General features: G+C 41.5%; 1 protein-coding gene and 1 long non-coding RNA gene across 4 annotated transcripts in view; one reads left to right on the forward strand and one right to left on the reverse strand.

Annotated features, from left to right (window-relative positions):
• LOC107313651 overlaps positions 1–946 on the reverse strand; it is a 22,704-nt gene extending 21,758 nt beyond the window's left edge. The window contains exon 1 of the long non-coding RNA XR_001555114.2: positions 864–946. This is a non-coding gene — a long non-coding RNA (uncharacterized LOC107313651). The remainder of the gene's footprint in view (positions 1–863) is intronic.
• Positions 835–19,484, forward strand: DAPP1 (dual adaptor of phosphotyrosine and 3-phosphoinositides 1). 3 transcript variants are annotated; one of them, XM_015862084.2, is made up of 9 exons: positions 839–969; positions 7,599–7,721; positions 10,340–10,473; positions 13,574–13,704; positions 15,239–15,286; positions 15,517–15,579; positions 17,296–17,381; positions 17,885–17,972; positions 18,407–19,484. In XM_015862084.2, exons 1-9 carry the CDS (start codon positions 914–916, stop codon positions 18,464–18,466), a joined length of 789 nt encoding a protein of 262 aa, XP_015717570.1. In that variant the 5' UTR covers positions 839–913; the 3' UTR covers positions 18,467–19,484. The 3 variants fall into 3 exon arrangements, with proteins under 3 accessions (XP_015717572.1, XP_015717570.1, XP_015717571.1); XM_015862085.2 differs by lacking the exon at positions 839–969 and adding an exon at positions 1,024–1,209; XM_015862086.2 differs by lacking the exon at positions 15,517–15,579 and having other exon boundaries at positions 835–969.
• The last annotated feature ends 166 nt before the right edge of the window (positions 19,485–19,650 follow it).

Consider the following 19,650-nt stretch of genomic DNA (forward strand, 5'->3'; position numbering starts at 1 on the left):
AAAGAGGAAATGTTGCACTCCCAGATGTAATGTAAGAGGAAGCATCTGCACCGAGAGGGGAACCCTCACCCACCACAGCCACCAATGCACAGAATATGCAGGGGGACTGGAAAATACCTTCTGGTATGAAGGCTGAAATGTTAAGATAACCTGTGATATAATTAGAACTTGCTAAAATTTAGTTGTGACTTGTCACTGTTTGGAATTTATGTCATCTCTTTTTTGTCTTTTTAATTCTCTTACTCTCTTAGTAACACAGGCAAACAAGATAACCTGAAGTGGACTCGGCAGAAGCATTACTGAAAACAAAGTAAGCAGCTTTCAGAATAGGAGACCAAAACAAATATAAGCAAACCATGGAGATGTCAAAAGCTCCTATTTATCTGAAAGTCATAGACTTCAGGATCAAATTACCAGAGAGAATATTAGATCATAGGCTTTAAGAGATGGAGGAAGGGACAAATGCAGGCAGAGGTAGTAAGGGAAGGAAAAGTTAATTGATGAAGTTGTCTATAGCTGAATGCTTCGTTGACAGTATGAATGGTCAGGCAAAGGAGAAGAAAATCCTGCAGCCAGGGAAAGCACGATTAGAAACTGCAAACTTCCTAAGTTTCCTATTGCTGTTTCTAAGAGATAACCAGCGGGATCTCTCTAAAATTCACGCGGAGAAGAATGACAAGTCGCCGTAGAAACCAGTTATCGCCAAACACGCAGCTACCAGCGTGAAACAGCTCAGGAAACTGAGGGCTGAACGGTCGCAGCGCTGTAGTACAGCCCGCACGGAGCCGCCCCGCTCCGGCCCTCCCCGAAACGATGCGGCCGCTGAGGGGCCGGCACCGCCCGGAGGCACCGCCCGCACTTACCAGCGCCACACGGAGGCGGCCGCGGGCACGAGGTGTCACCGGGTGCGACGATGACCGAGGGCCGGGAGCCGGCCGCTCATCTGGACGAGGAGCTGCGGGCGCTGGGGTAAGCGGCGGCGGCGCGGGGGTCCGCACCGAAATGGCGTCCATGTGCACCCCGACCCGCGACCGGGGGGCGGCTGAGGGGCGCGGGGATCCCCGCGCAAAATGGCGGCCGCGGGGCAGCCGGCCTTAGTTCTGGCTTCGTTCGGAACGGCCGGGGGTAAACGGACGGCGGCGTGTTATAACGAGCGCCCCTCAGGGCTCAGCCCCGGGACGGAAGGCTGAGGATGCTGGCACGCCGCAGGTGTGAAGTATAAACTATTAGCAAAACAGGCAGGTGCTTCAAACATAACCAGGGGGCTGTGGCTCCTCCAAGATGTGGCAGATTCCCCTCCATCAGGGAGACCTTTCTTGTGCTGTTCTTCCCATGTGAGACCAGGGAAGGGAATTTTTTGGGGGGCATTGGCCACCTGCTCATCCAGCATCCAAGGCAGCACCTCCAGAGCTGGACCGCCTTCTCCAGGCGTGCTGGGCCCTGGTCAGCCAGCAGCACAGCCCGGGGGGCAATAAGCTGTTCCCTGGCTTCAGCTGCAGGCACCCTGGGAAGGTGCCACCCTCACCCCAAAACAAAGCCCAGCAGCAAAAAGAAGCCGCAGGTTGCTGTGGGTCCAGCTCCCTTCCCACCACTGGCCAGGTGACTTGGCTCGCCCACTTGCCAGCTCCAGATAGTTTTGCTTTCCACACCCAGAAGGCTAGCAGAAGTTTTTCCACAGACAGCATTGTCACAGAGGGGAAGAAGTAGAGGGTGGGGAGCAGCACTGCACAACCAGGAAGGGAAGGGTCTGTGGTAGCAAAGATCTTCACTTAGTAAAGATCTTCACTTAGTGAAGAGCTTGGGCTGCAAAGAGTTGGAATTGCCATCTCCATGCAGCTTATCGTTTTCCATATTTGAAAGCACCTGTTAATGAAGTGGCTGTTGTTGAAGCATCTAACAATGAGGTAAAGTCACTTTTGTAATGGTAGCCAGTGTGCGTTATTTGCATTCCCTGCATAGCTGTAAGATTTCTCTCATGAAAAAATAAAAAATTCAGGGGAAAAAAAAGGTTGAGTTGCAACTGCTATGAAAAATGTGGTTCCAAATTGCTAAACTTCTGTTCATTTAGACTAGATGGCTTGAGATTATCTAAACCAGTGAGCTATGCTCATCGATTGCTTTGCTTGTTTCAATGTTGATCCTAATTGATGGGCCCATGGGATTGCAGCTCAGTGTGGTACAAGGAAGAAAAGACAACTCAGTGAGAAAGCTACCCAGATCCATTTTTAAGCTGAAGCTTATTTATTTTATTTCTGCTTTAGAGGAAAATATACACTTTTCATCCTTCTACAAAGTACCAGCCATCCCCTTAATACAATGCACTGAACTAAATGAACTAAAACTGAACAAGCAATTCCAAGCAAGGACTCCCTACAGATGACTAGATAAAACCTTTTTTTTCTAGCGTGAAGTTGAATTTTATTTATTTACTTATTTATTTTTTAAAGAGGAAAAAATCTCACAAACCTAACACGGTCTAAAAGATATCAATGGAAGTACTTTTTCACTCCCCAGACATTAACATTCAATATTTTCCCCCCTTAACGTTAGTCTCTGGTGCTATGACAGTGATGGGCTCCCTTATATCCGACATAGTATCTAGCACAACCGAGTCTTAGTTCCAGTGAGGAATATATATCATTGCCATAGTAAAGACCAACAGAGAAAGGACTCGTTCAAATGGGGAGCAGCTTTGATGCTTGTCTGTCTATTGGGGCAAACTGAAGTGGGTTATTTTAGACCTTCTGTTTCGCTGTGCAGAATTCAAAGAAGCTGGAGGAGGTTTGAAGAAGTGTGATAAGGGAAGCGTTTTAAGGGGAAAGATATGGGTGACAGAATAATCTCAGTTTACCAGATCAGCTGGTTATCAGGACGGAAAGTTGACGGCCATGCAGATAGGTTTTGTACTATATACTCATCTGACACTCTGCTGGGCTTGGAGGATCTGGTATTTGCTGGGCTTGTCTAGATTGAATTACATTGTAATTACTGCTTAGTTGAGAGCAAGGCAGGAAGGAGAATGATAAAGTCAATATACTCAAATCCTCATCTTATTTTGTCCTCATTAGGAGTATACCATCCATCACTAATCAATGGAAAAAAATTAACAATCCAAGTTATCTTTAGGAGTAATCCTAGTCACCGAGAGATCTAGGCATATCTACAGCTGGTTTATCAAGTTGTATCACTGCTTTCAAGAGCCTCAGTATTTATTAACGTGAACTTTTGGGGCCTTTCCATGAAAACAAAAGATTTCAAGTGTGATGGAGTTGGCGTTTTTCTTCCCTGTTTTAAACTGTTCATTCGCTCATGCTGTCTGAGGGAAGATGGTACCTTGTTTATTGGGAGCCCTCTGCACTGTTTGAGAGGTTTAGTGGTCAGATAGTCAAACTCAAAGGGGAAATCCAGAATACTGTCAGCATCGTTGTCAAGGTGTTCATAGGTGGAACCACCACCGAAAGGAAGATCAAAATCAAAACACTTGTTAAAAAACACATTACCTCATTAATTACTTCTCTAAGTGTACGGACTCTAAAAGGGAGCTTTGAAGCTTTTCAAGAGATATGTATATTGGTTTAAAGGAGAAAGAAACTGACATGATTCTCCTTATGAGGTCTGCATGGATGACTGGAGTCAGCCCTTTTTCCAGTTGCATTTATTACTAAAATATTTTCTATTTCAGCATGAACCTCATGTAGCTGATCACATATAACATGAGTTCAGAGAATTCCTCATTGTATTCCTTGTACTTGTGCAAGAGATGAGAATGTGGACTGTCTGGTCATCTGTGTAATTGCAGGCTGGTTTGGTAACATACCTTCAGTCTCAACATGGCTTTGGTGATACTAGTGAATTTTCTGTCTTTCAGGAAAGAAAAGATGGGGGGAAGAGGAAAAGTTCTTGTAGCTTTCTTCTCTTTGTAATTTCAGTGTTCTTTCTCATCTCTTGTAGCACAGATTTTATGCTTCTCCTGGTTTGACAATACTGCAACAGGTAGCATTTGTGTGACTGAACAGTGCTCTTCATACTTTGCTTTAGTAAGAAAATAAATTATATCACAGGCCTAAATCAGATTATGATAAAATTCAGTTCTGGGTTGAGGAACTGATATGAGCAGGACAGGGCAAGTGGTCAGAAGATTTCTTTCCTTTATCTGTATCTCTTCATGTAAACAAGAGCAAAATTAAAACGGTTAGAAAGTTGGCAAAGAAAGTGGGTAAGAATCAGAACAAAGTCGGTTGAGAGAGTGGAGAGAGAAAATAGAAGTGAAAAGCAGAAGCTGAACTAGAAAAAACCTGCAGATAGAAGACATGAATGTTAAGGTTGGATGCACTGAAGTCACTTCCTTGTATTTCTCTGTTTAATTATTGTTCCTAAGACCTGGTATCCTTTCAGTCCAACAAAGCACTTCACATGGGTGCGTGATTAGGTGTAACACGTTGAAATACTAAATTTCAGTGTGACACAGGGAAGGGATCTCTAAAACCCACCATTTTTGGTTGCCTGCCACCTATAACTCCTCTTGGCATTCCCACCCTTTTCTAGGTTCTCTTGAACTGTCATAGAATCATTAAGGTTGGAAAAGACCACTAAGATCTTCTAGTCCGGTTGTCAACCAATTACAAGCGTCATGTGCAGCCAAATGAGATAAATCAAGTCCAGTGTCCTGCTCCTTAAACTAAGAATGGGAATACTTCATTAAGACAGGTATATAATTTATTAAGAAAATTCAACTTGCTATGGTAGAGGATACTTTTTATACCTTGGAACATGCCAAACCTTCCAATATCTTCCACCAAAGGAAAAAAAAAAAGGATTAAATAGCTGTTCTGAATAACATAGGGATGAAGTCCTATTGAGAACACTTTTAGATCACATCCACTTGCTGAAGAACTTAAGATCTTTGTTCCCTTTTAGAAGTAAATGAGAAGTGACATGTTTTGCTGTGTTTCTGCTTGGCACCTGCAGCCTAGGCAGTCACAGTGCTGTCCACAGGATAACCCAGCTGAACATTGAGAATCCCCTTCCTGTTTCCAAGAAGGAACTCTGAAATCTCTGAAATCTCTGAAAAAGACAGTTTGATCTTTTACAAGAGTGAACCAAATGTACAGAGCGTCAAACTCCATCTGGGTTGTAACTACTTAAAAGCATAATCAGATAAAGGCACACAAAATGAGCCAAACATCTGCCTACAGCTCTTATCTGATAGCGAAACATACATCAGTGAGGCATCACTTCAGACATGAAAAACAAATGGCAACCAAAACTTCTTGCTGTGCTTACTACTGTTGCTTGGTATCTTTAATTCTTACTATGAGGAAAAGTGAGTGATTCTACTGGATGTTCAACAATATGCATACAGAACTGAACTAGAACAGGGTCAGCCAAATCCATCAACACTTACTCTTAGGTCAGCCATAGATGGGTGTGTTTCTTGTGTACTCCAATACTGTTAAAAATCGAATCCTCCTGATGCTGGCTGTAACATCATTCACCAGCCCCTATTTACAGGGGCTGAAGTGTTTTAGAAGAAATATTGGTATGGCTCACAGAATCACCAAGGTTGGAAAAGGTTTCCAAAATCATCCAGTCCAACCATCCACCTATCACCAGTGTTTCCCACTAAACCCTATTCCTCAGTACAACATCTGAACACTCCTTGAACACCTCCAGGGACAGTGACTCCACCGCCTCCATGGGCAGCTGTTTTGCCAATAGCTTTACTGGAAAAGGCAGATACCGTGTGTAAAAACTGATCTGTAGGGGACGTAGGAATCACAGTCCATTTTATAAAGCTGATTGACTTCTACTTTAAATTCTTCATAAGAAAACTTCTTGGGAATAAGATAACAGCACACTTATAAATGATCTTCCTTATAAAAATGACCACTTACAAATTCTCTGAGTGTTTCCTTCTCACAGAAGTGAGAGAAAACACATTATGAGGTTGCACTCAAAACACAATGTCATCTTCCCAGCTGTACAGCCTGCCTACCCTGCGTGCCAATACGATCCTCATTGCATCAGAACAGATCTGACCTTTGACTGTTACTTACTTGGGCAGTTAATCCTAAAGCAGATTTTGGCTGACAGGTGTTTCAGAGGATGACAGTTTGATCTTTAAATACTTATTATTTTATTCTACTGTGTAGATGGTCCACAGAGCACGTTCTAGAGCCAAAGCAGCTATACTCTCCTTGTATTGAGTTTCACATGGATCTTGTCTTCCCCACAGGGTGGAAACAGTCCGAAATCTCTCATAAAGCCATTTATCAACCAGATGGCCTTTCAGATAGGCAGCCATCTAAATTCAGAGGTAAACATTTGTGGGAGATGCCATGATAAGTGGCAGCTTCTGATGAACAGAAAAGGAAAGAAAAAAGAGTGTACAGTTACACATCATTTCAGTTTGAAGACTGTTGCAATATGAACACCAGAACGTGCTGTGATCCAACATCTGCTGTCAGTCAATCTGAAGATCAAGAGCTGAAATAGCGATGAGTTTGTCCTCACAGTTACAGGCACAGTTTTTAAGAAAGAGGATAGGAAAGCAGCACCACTCCCATATGGATGAAGGGAAGGGTATTAGTGGTACCGCATTCTCTCCTTCTCTACCAGAAACTCTGGTGTGTGTACTGTAGTCGTTGTTAATATACGCCCACAGCCTCTTTTAGAGAATTAGGACTTTAGCTTTCCATAGCCACATCCCTTTTTTTTCTGTGACCAGTCGCAGGAGTGGTTCTAATGAGATCCTTCTCTATTGAAAGGAATAAGACATTTCTGTTCCAAGTCAGCCTGGACAGAAATGAGGCTGTAAGAAGCACTGTGTGCTCTTCATCACATTCTTTTTTTCTTTTCCTCCAGAACATTCCATGTGGATTCCTCATGGAATTTTTCATACATAGAAATATATGAAGTTTAATGAAGCAAGTGTTCAGTGCTTTGTTGCATTGCTCAGATCACATACAGCTGAGTGACAGTGATGGCAAGGTTTCCAAATTCTCACTCCAGATTCTGCTGACTTACCTTCTCCTCTCCTTCATTCCTTCCTCCAAAAAGGTTGTGCTTCATATGGAGGTGTCAGTCTAAGCATATCTGCTTAATTGCAGATAATAGCTGTGCAGATGAACTGAGTTGTGGAAAATAGAGTGTGGGAGGAGATTTTTTATGGTGTTTTTTTTCCCCCTCCAAGTGTTCCTTGTTTGCCCCAAAAGAGGAAACGTACTGAAGTGTATAGATATATCAGGAAGTAGAGATTCTGAAATTAGACAAAGGGTCCTGCATATCCCCAGAACTGCTTCCACCTTATTAGAGAACATCTGGGTAATTTCTTGGTACATGCACAGTCGGCTCTTTGTAAATACGGAAGAGCATAATTTCATAGTTACAACAAAGACCATTTTGTAAGCTTGTCAAAAGGAGGCTGCTGAAAGGGGCACAGTTCTTTGCAACTTGTGTTTGCCTCTTAGAAGAATAACTCAGTTGTGGCAGAATTAGCTCCAGTGCTGCTTCTTTCTCTGACTCAGTTCCAAAACTCAGCAGAAACCATCAGCTAAGAACAGAGTGAATGATGCTTTAAATGCCTTGTGTCTTCCCAGGTGGTATCATTATAACCTTACTCGACACGCAGCAGAAGCCCTGCTTCTTTCCAATGGGAAGGATGGAAGCTATCTCTTGAGGAAGAGTAACGAAAGGGAAGATTTGTATTCCCTCTCTGTAAGGTAGGGTCTGAACAGAAGCATCTATCTTATGGTACCTACCTGATGCTACACAGCTGGCACTTCAAAGATCTTGCACTTAACTCCCATGTATGTTTGCATCTCATGTACTGATATGACCTTCAGATTTCATTCTAGAACCCAAACTATTTGAATATACGTTCCTAGTGATCTAGTTCTGTTGAATGACTTTAGAATAAAATACTCTCAACATGCACTGGATTTGGAAAGGGCTCTCATTTATTCCAAAATATGAACTATTATTACTGGAAAAAAAGATTGTTTTGTGAATTGGTATAAATATTCTGTTTGTATTGTAAAATTCTGCATAACACTAACGAGAGCTTAAAAAACACCTGATAGATGTCAAAAACTTATACAGTGAAGAAAGAGTCATAAATAGTAAATTTAAGAATTAATTGATTATAACTTCACAGTTTCTGGATCACTGAAACTGTTATCCAGATAGTCCAGTGATTTGCTGGATGGTTTTATTCCTCCAGTCTGTTCTAAGGCTTGATTTTTAGCCAGCAGCGTACAGATTCAGGTAGTATTTAGTATTTCCCCAGTTACAGAAATAGGGCTGTTGAAATCATCAGAATTTCAGCACTTTATGTCAGCTCAGGACACAACCAGTACAAAGCACACTTAGCCTGTCCTGAGTAGTTCACTGCTGAATCATGTTGGAGGAATCCTTAAAAGGTCAAGAAGCAGAGAAGCCCCAGTGTTTTATGCAGACAACATGAGATACATGTGCATTAGACACACAAAGTAGTTGCTGTGTGTCAGCTGCATTGAGGTAACCAGCCTTAAATACATCCATAACCTTTGGCAATCATATGATATATTAAATCTCTGGTGAGTGTTTAAGCTATTGCATTCATGCTCATTTCTGCCTCACTGGGCCTTGAAACTACAGCTTTGGTGAATCACATAACTTTTTAAACTAAAATCACTTGGATACACAGTGATGCTGGTTATTCACAACCCTCGTAGGTGGGAATGTAGCATAAATTGTTCTAATAGGAGATGAAAGATGAAGTGTTAATGAAAATATATTTGCTGTTTTAACAAGTTCTAGGCTTATAATACCTAGAGAATTCTACTTTGGACCAGTTTTAATCTGCTATACAGCTCTTGTAGTAAGGATCAAGAGTTGCTCACTCACTGTATGCAGAGAATTCCAGACCTGAGTCTGGAGGTTGGTCTCTTTCTCTGTTAAACTGGTTTCATGGTGGTACAGCTCCCTAGAAATACTAATCATTGTTTTAAGATGTTTCATTTATTTATTTTCTGCTGTAAGTATAATTTGCTTTTTGAATTTTTTTTTGTTTTAAAGCTTCATTTTGGAACAAGCGATCCAGTTTTGTTCTGATGTCTTACAGGAAGAGCCATTTTAGAAATTATAGCTTTCATTTTCTTATCTCCTAAAATTCCTTTACTTCCCTTTTTACCTCTCAAGAAACTCCACCAGTCATCATTGTCATTTGTAAGAGACAGCCCTTGGGGTTTTAGCTGACAGCTGTAAGAAGAGGACAAGGAGAGAGATCACGTACTGCCTGAGACCCTATCTCCCAGCTGTATTAGCCAACTTTAAAAAGGAACTGGAGTAGAAGGAAATGGAGTAGAAATCGCTCTAATTGCAACATTGTATTTCCTGTAAAATTAAATGAAAAGGTGAAATGAAAAGACCCTGTAATTGCAACAAACCATTGCAGCAGCTATTTGTTAGCTAGAGAGTCAGCACTTGACTAGCAGGCATTGTGTCTGAGCTGATGGTAGGACAATGCACAGGAGAGATTATTAGGCACGTTCTAACTCCTGTTCAAAGAGAAATACCAGTTTGAAATTATAATCTTCTGTAAAGTGCCAAAAAACATTAGAAAAGAGTTTGTAAAACCCCCTTTCTTCACAAAATTTGTCAGAATATTCACTACATGCATTTTTCCTGAGCCAGACTTCTCTCTGGACCACTTTGGATGCAAGTAATATTAACGGAAGTCAACTTTTCACAGAAAAGATGCTTGCTCTGAGCGCTTCACTGACTTCTGACATCAAAATAAGTGCCCTTCCAGGAAGTGAAGCCTTGCACACTTCTCTAAATATCACCAGCTTGCATAAACAAATGTTGTTACTTCTCTGACAGTAAAAGAACCCTGATTCATATTTGACAGAGCTCAACCCAGTGCAACCCTGAGGAAAGAGCTGATAAACTGTAAAGCCTTTGTTGTTCAAATGAAGCAGAGAGTGAGACTGCAGTGACACCTGAAAAGTAAAGCAAGTACTTCAGATAGTAGAGACAAACCATCAGGACTGAAGACAGATTAAAGAAGATCATAAACCTGCTTACACAGAAACCTGAAGATCTTGTTTATAAGTTTTCTTACTGATTTGTGACAAGATTGACTATCTTGGTCTTTTGTGGCTTTTGCTACCCTCATCTGTTAAGCAGCAATCATGTTTTCTTATTGAGTCTGATTCTCAGATGCGTTGACTATGAGCCGTGTTACTGCTAAGACTGATTTTGTGTTAGATTTTCTGTAGTAGAAGCTACTGTTTGAGGGTTTTACATGCCAACTGTCCTTCACAAGTCCTCTACAAGTTTTCCTTTTCTGTTGCAGGGGTAAAGATTCTGTGAAACATTTTCACATTGAATATACAGGAACCTCACTCAAATTTGGATTTAATGAATTTTCCAGCTTGAAGGAATTAGTCCTGCATTTTGCAAATCAACCTTTAATTGGAAGTGAAACAGGTAAGTAGAGCTCTGCATTTTCACAAACATACTTGTAGGCACGCTTTATACAGATCTGAGTAAAAGGAGTTTTTGATGCATTATAAGGCAGAAATGTAAGTAAAGTGTACCACTAAAGAAATTCCTGAGATATTTAAGATATCCCACTTCAAAAACACTTTCAAGTATGCAAAGTACATGCAACCTTTCTGAGTTTTTGCTAGTTGGGAACATGGTGCTTTCTCTCTGAGAACCCAAGGAAGCTGTTGAAAACACACATGTAATGGATGGAGCTGAACCTTCTTATCAAGGACAAAACCAAAGCAGAATGTTTAGCTAGTGAGAAAAACACGCATTTGTGCATAAAGTTAAAATCTTCCAAAAAGAATAAGTGGAAAAAGAACCTGAAATTGTTTTGCTCCACCATTCTTCAGTCAAGTAAGTGATATGCTCCACTTTCCCGCAGGAAACGTGCCCTTTGTTATCTCTCTTTCTGTTTACAGCATTTCAGCCTGCTGATCCCATCCCACCATCACATGAATTAGAGAGAAAAGCACAGGTTTCATGAGCAGCCAGCATGCTACCTGAGTTAAGACTTAAACTCAATACAGCCAGGCTGGGACCCCACAACAAGTAGATGTGTATTAGCACAGAAGTGCCAGTTTCACATTTAGCTTCAAAGGCAAGAGCTGGCAATCAGTCAGTACAAGTTAGTGTCAAAAATGTTAGTATCCCATGGAAAAAATGTATGCAAATAATTCATACATAATTAGTAACACTGTGAAAGTGACCAGCTAAATGCTGGTCACGTGCAGTAGCTGAAATACATCACACAGTAAATAAACACCAGCATTCTTCTAACACAAGTGGATCATAAGCGTTAAATTTGAAGGTTGCTTTATAAAATATTTTACAAATATAAAGCAGTGCTACACTCAATATTGCACTCTGTATTTCAGAGCATTAAGTTTTTTTTTGTTTTTTTTTTTTTAAGTGTGCTTAGTACAGTTTGTATTTGTACTCTTTGCACCAATAAGAAATGCTTCCTGCAAAATCAGACATGCACCTACAGGCCTAACTCTGTAGAGATTCCAGATGACAAGGCTGTACTTCCCCATTCCATCACTACACGTATTACAGACATTGGTAAATGAGGCTTGGGTGTTACACAGTCTGTATGGACAGGATTGATACTTCTGAACAAACGGCTTACTTGCCACTTTAAAGCTCCTAACTGGATTCTGCTAGCTCTGTGAAACCTCTAACATAAGTTGAACACACTACACAGCAGGAAAAGGGCATTTGAAGAACATGTCAAGAAATCCTCTACCTTCACTTGTTAGTAGAGAAGAAGAGAACGACAACACACTGTGGGATGATAACTGATATGTACTAAGAAGGGGGCAGGGGCTCATCAAAGCCCATTCTCAGCTGAGTGTCATCATGGCAAACTGACCAGTTCAACACAAGAACATACAGCAGGCTTGCCAAAGAGCCAGCAGAAGTCAGATTTCTTAGGCCACACTTCCTTTCAGTGAAAAGAAGCTTTCTCTGTGCAAGTCTTCATTGGCTCAGGCATGAGCAGAAAGTAGTTGGACCAGTTTTTCTTATCCATTGTTATCCTTACAAACAATTTTATAGAGAAAGACTGAGGTCAGGAATGAGAGCAAAGCAAGATAGCATGAATACTTTTCATCCCCACCTTTCTTATGGACAGGGTTTGATAAGACAGCAACAGTGAGGTAGAACATGTAAGAATTTTCACCATCTTCCATCCACCTTTTGTCTCACTGCCACTAGTTGTGTATCTGAATGAAGACATACACCAGGCTCTTTTTGTTCAGTACTTAAACTTTAAACTGGTCTGTAGAGCACAGCAGTTCTTTTGTACTGGGACAGCTGCAGGATTGTGCTTCCAGGCCCACATGCCTCATCTTACTACAGTTTTGTTTGCCACTCCACACTGCTACACTAACATTCTTTTCTGCATACAGTTCCTCCTAAACTAGCGATAATTAAAAGGAAATTGAGACTGCTATGTTCTGTTTCCTGGACTGACAAGCTGAATCTTTTCACTAAGTCTTAAAACAATTTGGTGTCATGTTTCTGTGTTTCAGTCTATATTCAGAGTGAAAGGTCAGATTGCTGTTGTTACCCATTTACTTTGTTTATCCATTCTCCTTAAGTTATTTTCAAAACATACAAATGCTTTGACTTGTTACCCAGAAAGAAAAACAAAAGTCTTGCAAACCTGACATGTGGTTAATATGTTTCTTCTCAGATATAGATATCATGCACAAAATGCGAGAATCTGTTACTATTGTTACACAGTTACCAAATGACTCTGTACGAGTATCTTTTATGGAGAAAAGGCACAGAGAGCTTAATAGAAAGCACATACAATAGGATATTAAAGTAGTCCAGCCAGTTCTGCAGCAGGGATCGTTGCCTCCAACATACATACAGTAACACAGAGTCTGTGCCACAGATGAGGAGTAGTTTCTATAGCTTGGTGATAGGATGTGTCTCTATTTTCTTATTGATGCTAAAGCATTTATTTCCCTGCAAGACCAGGGAGAATTAAACCAGTTTTGACTTTTGACTTATTGCAAGCTGAACGTGGCTGCATATACTCATGTGTGTGTGAACAGGTATTGGTTGGTTAAAAAAAAAATAAAAAAAATCATGCTTCTATTTCCCTTTATTGTCCTTCATATTACAAAATATAATTGAAACCTGATTTTGTATTTAAGTTACTCAAATCACCTGCAAGTTTCAAACCCAAGTCTTTACCACCTCTAGCACTCCTCCTGCTTAACCACTAACAATATCAACACAAAATGCTAACATCACAGCATTTAGTATGTTTTTAAAAATGATATTAGAAGGTTTAGCTGTTCCTGTTTGGGGAAGGATCCTCTCTATGAGGAATATGTATTAGATTCACTGTTGTGAACACAGAACTTGTGCAGGCAGTATTACTGAGATCTTAGGGAAATGCTAGCTCTTACAACTTTATCATTTTTAGGAAACTAACCCATTCTACAAGCAGGTGGCTACTTCCAATTCCTTTCTAAGACTGTCTTGACATGTTACTCACTCCTGCTCTTTTTCTCTCCAGGAACCTTAATTGTATTGAAGCATCCCTATCCACATGAAGTGGAGGAGCCATCTATTTATGAGTCCGTCCGAGTTCACACAGCGATGCAGACAGGAAGGACAGAAAATGATCTTGTTCCAAATGCTCCCTCAGTAAGTTGCTCTCCGGAAAGAAAGGTGTTTGGTGGCTTGAGTTTACTGTGATTGCTAGAGAGAGCTATATAGTAATGCTGATAATTCATCACTGCATGTGTTCTGAAATGCAAGAAGTCTTCACCAGATAAGGCAAAATAGACTTGCTAAAAACAGACAAATAAAGCCTTTCACAGCTGTTGCCTCTGAGACTGACAGTGCTGTCCACAGCAGGCCAAGGTGAGTCTGACCATCAAACAAAGAATATATCAAGGGTTTTAGATCTCCTGAGTTATCTTCCTTTTGAGATGCAGTCTTACCAGTAATATTATCAGGAATTAAAAAACAAATTCTAACGACCAGATTGAGAAGTATTATGTTTTTCTGACAGCACTGGTCAGGCTGCGAGCAACAATACCTATGTCAGGATGTGCAGCAAGCCCTTGTTTTGGCAAGCCTTTAGCAGTGTACAGGCTGGAATGAAGGAGACAGCGCCTCTGATTCCCTACATCAGTTAAAAAATGAGCTTTAAGAAAAAAGAAGTGTATATTCAAAAATATTCAGAGACAGATGGGGACACGTTTGGAAAGGGAAACCCCAAACTGAGTGTGGCACAACTGAGTAAGTGTATCTGTATTATGGTAGGCACGTTACATTTGATTTTTTGTTGTTGTTTTTAGCATTTTCTTATTTGGATTTATTACCTTATAATCATCTCAGCTTAAAGCAGAAGGATGGCTTGCTATATTCTAACACAGACTTGCACCCAAAATAGAGAGAGAAGAGCCTCTCAGCCCTAGTAAAAAGCAGTGTCATGTTAGAAGCTATGGCTTCCTGGCGTGAGAAACAAGAGAACATCTTAATATCCATTTGAACCATCTGTTCTGATATCCATGACTCACTTGGACAGTAATTAGAGACTTTAAATCCCTATCTCCTATTTAAGCAAGACAGGTGGTTTGTCCAGAACAGTATGGCTCATAACACAGAGTATTCTAATAACTTACTAACTTTTCGAAGTTAAAGAGGAAGAGTTACATTAGTACAGGCTAACAAAGTACATACAAGAAACACTGTGTATCCCAGATCCAACCATTCACAGCTGAGTTCCACTTAAACCTCTAAGGAAACTTAACTTTCCTATACAACCAGTAAAAGGCCTCTCCCTCTCTGCTCCCCCCTGTCATGGCAGTAATTCACTGACATAAACCCCAGGTACTTCTGGCTATAACATGCCAAGGCAGACAACCAATTTCACTAAATAAAGATCAACCATAATTGCATATATTTTGCTTCGTTTAGTGGACAAGATTCAGGCGAGAAGCTTGAATAGAAAGGCATGGTAGAAGAGTTTGTCTCTGGAGTCAGGCAAAGTTGGTGTTTATCCAAGTGGTGAGGAACAGGGCACTCAGCAACAAGGACAAGAGCAAGTGGTTACAGGAAACTTCCCAAGGACAAGTTGCTCTCCTGTATATGGTTATAGGCAGAGAAGGATGTGGGAAATGGAAGCAGAGCTCAGTCTCTAACCCCAGTCCTTTCCCTTATTACTTCACAGCTTGGTACGAAAGAAGGATATTTGATAAAACAAGGCAAAATTGTCAAGGTAAGAAAACCTCTTATTCCTTGCTTTTACTCTATAACTGCCCGCAGAAGCTAGGGAGAATGCTGAGCTTGGCCTGAATTTCCCTGTGGGGAGGAATAATTTGTCTTCTGAACAACAGCAAAGCTCAACCATAAAGCAGAGCAAGTCAACAGATTGAAAGGTTTTTCTTTCCTAAGAAGTGCTACATTAAATTTTCACAAGACAATTACCATCCCTTCTTGATCTTTCAGAACTGGAAGACGAGGTGGTTTACACTGCATAGGAATGAACTTAAATATTTCAAAGACCAGACAGTAAGTAGCAAGCACCAGTTCTATCCTGTAAACCTGTACAGGGGCAGCCGCAACATCCTCCTACTTCTGGCTTCTTGCATATGTATCACAGCGTACCAGGTTACAGCTTCCCATACAGACAGAAGGGTCAGGCCTTTCAAAGTCAGAGTTTTGCTGATGACCTTAATGAGCAAGTCAGTAAGTTTTGCATCTTAGATTTTGCATCTTTCTGATTAGAAACCATCTCTTGTGCTCCATCAGTCTTACCTACAGGTCAGAATTGCTCTTTACAATGAATTTTTTGTTTCCTTTTTCAGTGGATTTCAAGCTACCAGCACAGCTTTCACTGGTAGCTTTAACAGACAGAGAACAGTACTACTGAAGTACTTCTGTAAATACTAGAAGTGTATTTTGCATTCCTTGATTTCATCCTTTTAGTTCAAGTGGTTGCACAGTTTACATAAACAACTCAATTAAAGGAAATTCTTTCTTACCAATCTGCCTAGCACAAAGACTGACCTATTGCATCTGTGAAAAAAGTTCATCCTTATAGTTGTGTTCCATTTTTAACTTAAACTGAGTAAGAATAAGAACTACCTTTAGAGTCCCTCCACCCTTACAGTACCTCCAGAGCAAGTCTGTGTGCAAGTGAAGCCAAACTATTGCCCACAGCCCAGGCAAACATCTTGCAGATTTGAACCCAACGACATACAGCTGCCCTCTCCCCAAACATTTCCATCTACAAACAGCTGTATAGTACTCACAGGGTTTGCCATTAGTGCTCATTTCAGTTAAAGCCACCTGGAATTCAACTTCCAGTGTAACGTTTCCAAGGGCAGCACTCAAGTGTCTGAATTGTCTTTGTGACTTACCTGTCACAAACACATCTTGGTCAGAAACACAGGCTTCTCCCGCATATCTCCAGCAGCTGTTGATGCTTCTGTTTGTGCTGCACAGTTCACTGCTAGCTCTGGGCTGGCACTTTTTAGCTCACCTCAGCAGGTGCAGCTTTCTCATAACATAGCATGCAAACACCAGCTATTGAAACAGAAATATATAAGGAAAGGTGAGAAAACACTCCATACAGCTTGTGAAGGACCAGAGGAGTTGGTGAGGGCATTCAGACAGCTCTTCCATTTCAGCCACCTCTTGTAAGGTGTTCAACATGGTGAGATTAAGAAAAACAAATCAAAAGGACTCTCACAGCTGGACAGAATGAAACTCCTAAGGGAACACATCCCTGCTCCCAAACACTTCTAGGCCTGTCTGCAGAAAGCCACATGCATGCACTACTTCAGCTCTCCTTTTACCTTCCTCCTTACTCAGCTTCAACCTTTTAAAGCTTCTTTGGAATTAATTACATCTCCAGCAGCTGATTAGAACTGATAAGATGTGTAGCTATCTATCTCCTTGTCTCTGTGAGCCTTAGCTGGATACCAGTTATAACAAGTGATTCATTAGCAGCCTGCATCTAGCTCTGATTTCCTGCAGTAGTGGTGTCCTCTATCGTTTGTCCAGATCTGAACCTGCTGTACTGTTTCTTACATTAGGCTCAATTCCTCCCACTTTACACTGATGCTGATTATCTGGTTTGGGTTCCCAGTGCTTGTAGCTTTTATGTCTCTACTCAGAGAAACCCAGAGCGCCTGTAAAGGTCCATGTACACTGGAGATGAACTGAACTAGCCTTATATTCCATTTTCATGTGTTCCCATTATAAAATTATTTTATTTTAAAGGCCACAGAACCAATTCGGGCACTCGACTTAACTGAATGCTCAGCAGTGCAGTTCGACTATTCCCAAGAAAGAGTCAACTGTTTCTGGTAAGTTGCACTGTGTGCTGTGCTGGGGAGGTCACAGTAGCCAGGAGTTTCAACTGGAACCACTGGGTGCTTTTGAAGGCTCTGTTAAACCTGAAGCCAGCCCTAATCTTACCAAATCTGATGACAGCCTCTGTCAGTTCTGCGTGGCTTTGCCAGACTACCGCTGGAAAAAGGTTATTTTTCATGATGGGGAGAAAGAGGGCAGGCTCACATTTTGTGGGCGCTCCTTTTCTAATCCTGGAAATGCATATAGTCATCACTGAGGTGTGTGGTTCTTAGTGAGGTGACCCAGCTGGCACTTGGATCCCAATGGGGTCCCCAGGAGCACATCCCTGAGCTGTAGACTGTAAGTGCTGCCGGCAACCTTTACTGTACAGAAGAAAAGCTTTGCTGCCCTACTCTGTCTCAGCCAGTTGTGGGGCAAACCTGTTGGTTTCAGTTTTAGGAGGAACTACTTGCTTGCTCTAGCAACTCAAGAAACAGCTCTAATTGTTTATTTACAGCTTAGTGTTCCCACTAAGAACATACTACCTGTGTGCAAAAACTGGAATAGAAGCAGATGAGTGGATCAAAATACTGCGATGGAAACTGGTAAGGTGGTGTGTGTTGTTAAATGGCAGTGTGCCTTGTGCAGCAGTACTGTGGTACTGCCATGATAAACTCAGTGCTAGAGCACACCAGTGCTGCAGGGCTCAGTATCTGCACGGAGAGAGTGTTACTCTGGCTTCCAGGCCAACTAGACTGGAATATGGAATGTCTATGAAATGTATGAGCCTGCCAACCTGCTTTACTACTTTGGGATGCCGTTTGATATTTAGGCTTGTTACAAAGAAGCAGTGAATCAACATTGTTAAAGTTGTCACCATGTAGATGGTGTACAGTGTTGAACAGCACAGATTGCACACGTTGGGTCCTGAAGGAAACAAGAAGACTTAATTCCTTAAAAAAAAATCATTATTTAGCTTGGTTTTACTCACCCACATCCACGTGCAGGTAAACAGTAATGGGTTGCTTCTCTGTTCTAGTCACAAATACGGAAGCAAGTGGAGCAGCACAGTGCCTCCAGTTCCCAGCTGCACCCCTAATCCTTCCACTCCACGGGCAGGAATTGCCCCTCAGCCACAGGAAGATGGTTCTACATCTTCATTACCTGCTGAGGGCACATGCACGTGTGTCTGCCCCCATGCAGACGTTTGCATCCAGCTCTGCACACAGAGGATCTGTACAGCTGACTAACTGCTTTCAGGCTGCTGAGTCGTGTGGAGCCCATTGCAAAATCACAGTGTTGGTTTGATGCACGTGGTTTATGTCTGCAAGGCTCAGCCACTGAGGCACCCATTAACTAATCACAGACGTACTCACTTCACCACTGAGGGTGGATGATGGAGTTCTGCATGGGGCTTTGCTGGTGGCAGCCACCAGCATTTTAGCAGCATTGAGTGCTGTGCTCCCCTTTGAAAATGAGCTAGATTTTGTATTTTTTTCCCTTTGAACAGAAAACTCGGTTTATACAATAAGAGGTTTTATCCATGACTGCATTCGAGAATTAAGCACTGCTTGCTTTATACTGAACTAGAGCAACGGGAAAGCGTGATATACACTAAAAAACCACACATATAAGTGTGCGTTTAAAAGAGTATGTCTTCTGCATAATGGGTGAGCATCTCCATGTGCACTGTGGAAGACACAAGCACACCTGAGTGTGGCTCCCCGGAGTTCAGAAGCAGAAGCCTCATGCTTTGGTGCTATGATGGAAAGAGGCGTTATGTTTTGAAAGCAAGTTTTGCTGTTGCTCTCCCATCTGAGCTGCTCCTCTGGGAGAGCTGGGCTGAGCAGGGAGATCCCGCTCTGTAACAGTCACATCTGATGAAGCAAACCTTCTTCCCTGGACATCGTGCAGCAGCAGCAGCAGCTCAGTGTTCAGTAGATGCCTTTACTGTGAGAAAGCTGAAGAGGAAAGGGAGTAGAAACATAGTAGAACAACAAAGTAGAAGGAAAATCCAGCTCTGGACAGGAATAGCGTTTTATTTCAACTTCTAATTCAAAATATTTGTAAATATTTTTATACACTGTTTTCTGAATAAAATGTCATTATAAAACTAACAAAGGTCTTCTGTAATTCTGTAGTGTATCGTTAAAGCTTTGCAAGATACATTAGTCCTCCTTTCTGCCTTAAGAGTCAATGAACAACTTGCATCTCCAACTTAGTTATAAAGCACTGATATAACTCGGCATGCAATAAGGGCAGCATTAGAAGAAAGATGTGATG

The sequence above is a fragment of the Coturnix japonica genome, chromosome 4, assembly GCF_001577835.2.
Source record: "Coturnix japonica isolate 7356 chromosome 4, Coturnix japonica 2.1, whole genome shotgun sequence".
Taxonomy (NCBI): domain Eukaryota; kingdom Metazoa; phylum Chordata; class Aves; order Galliformes; family Phasianidae; genus Coturnix; species Coturnix japonica.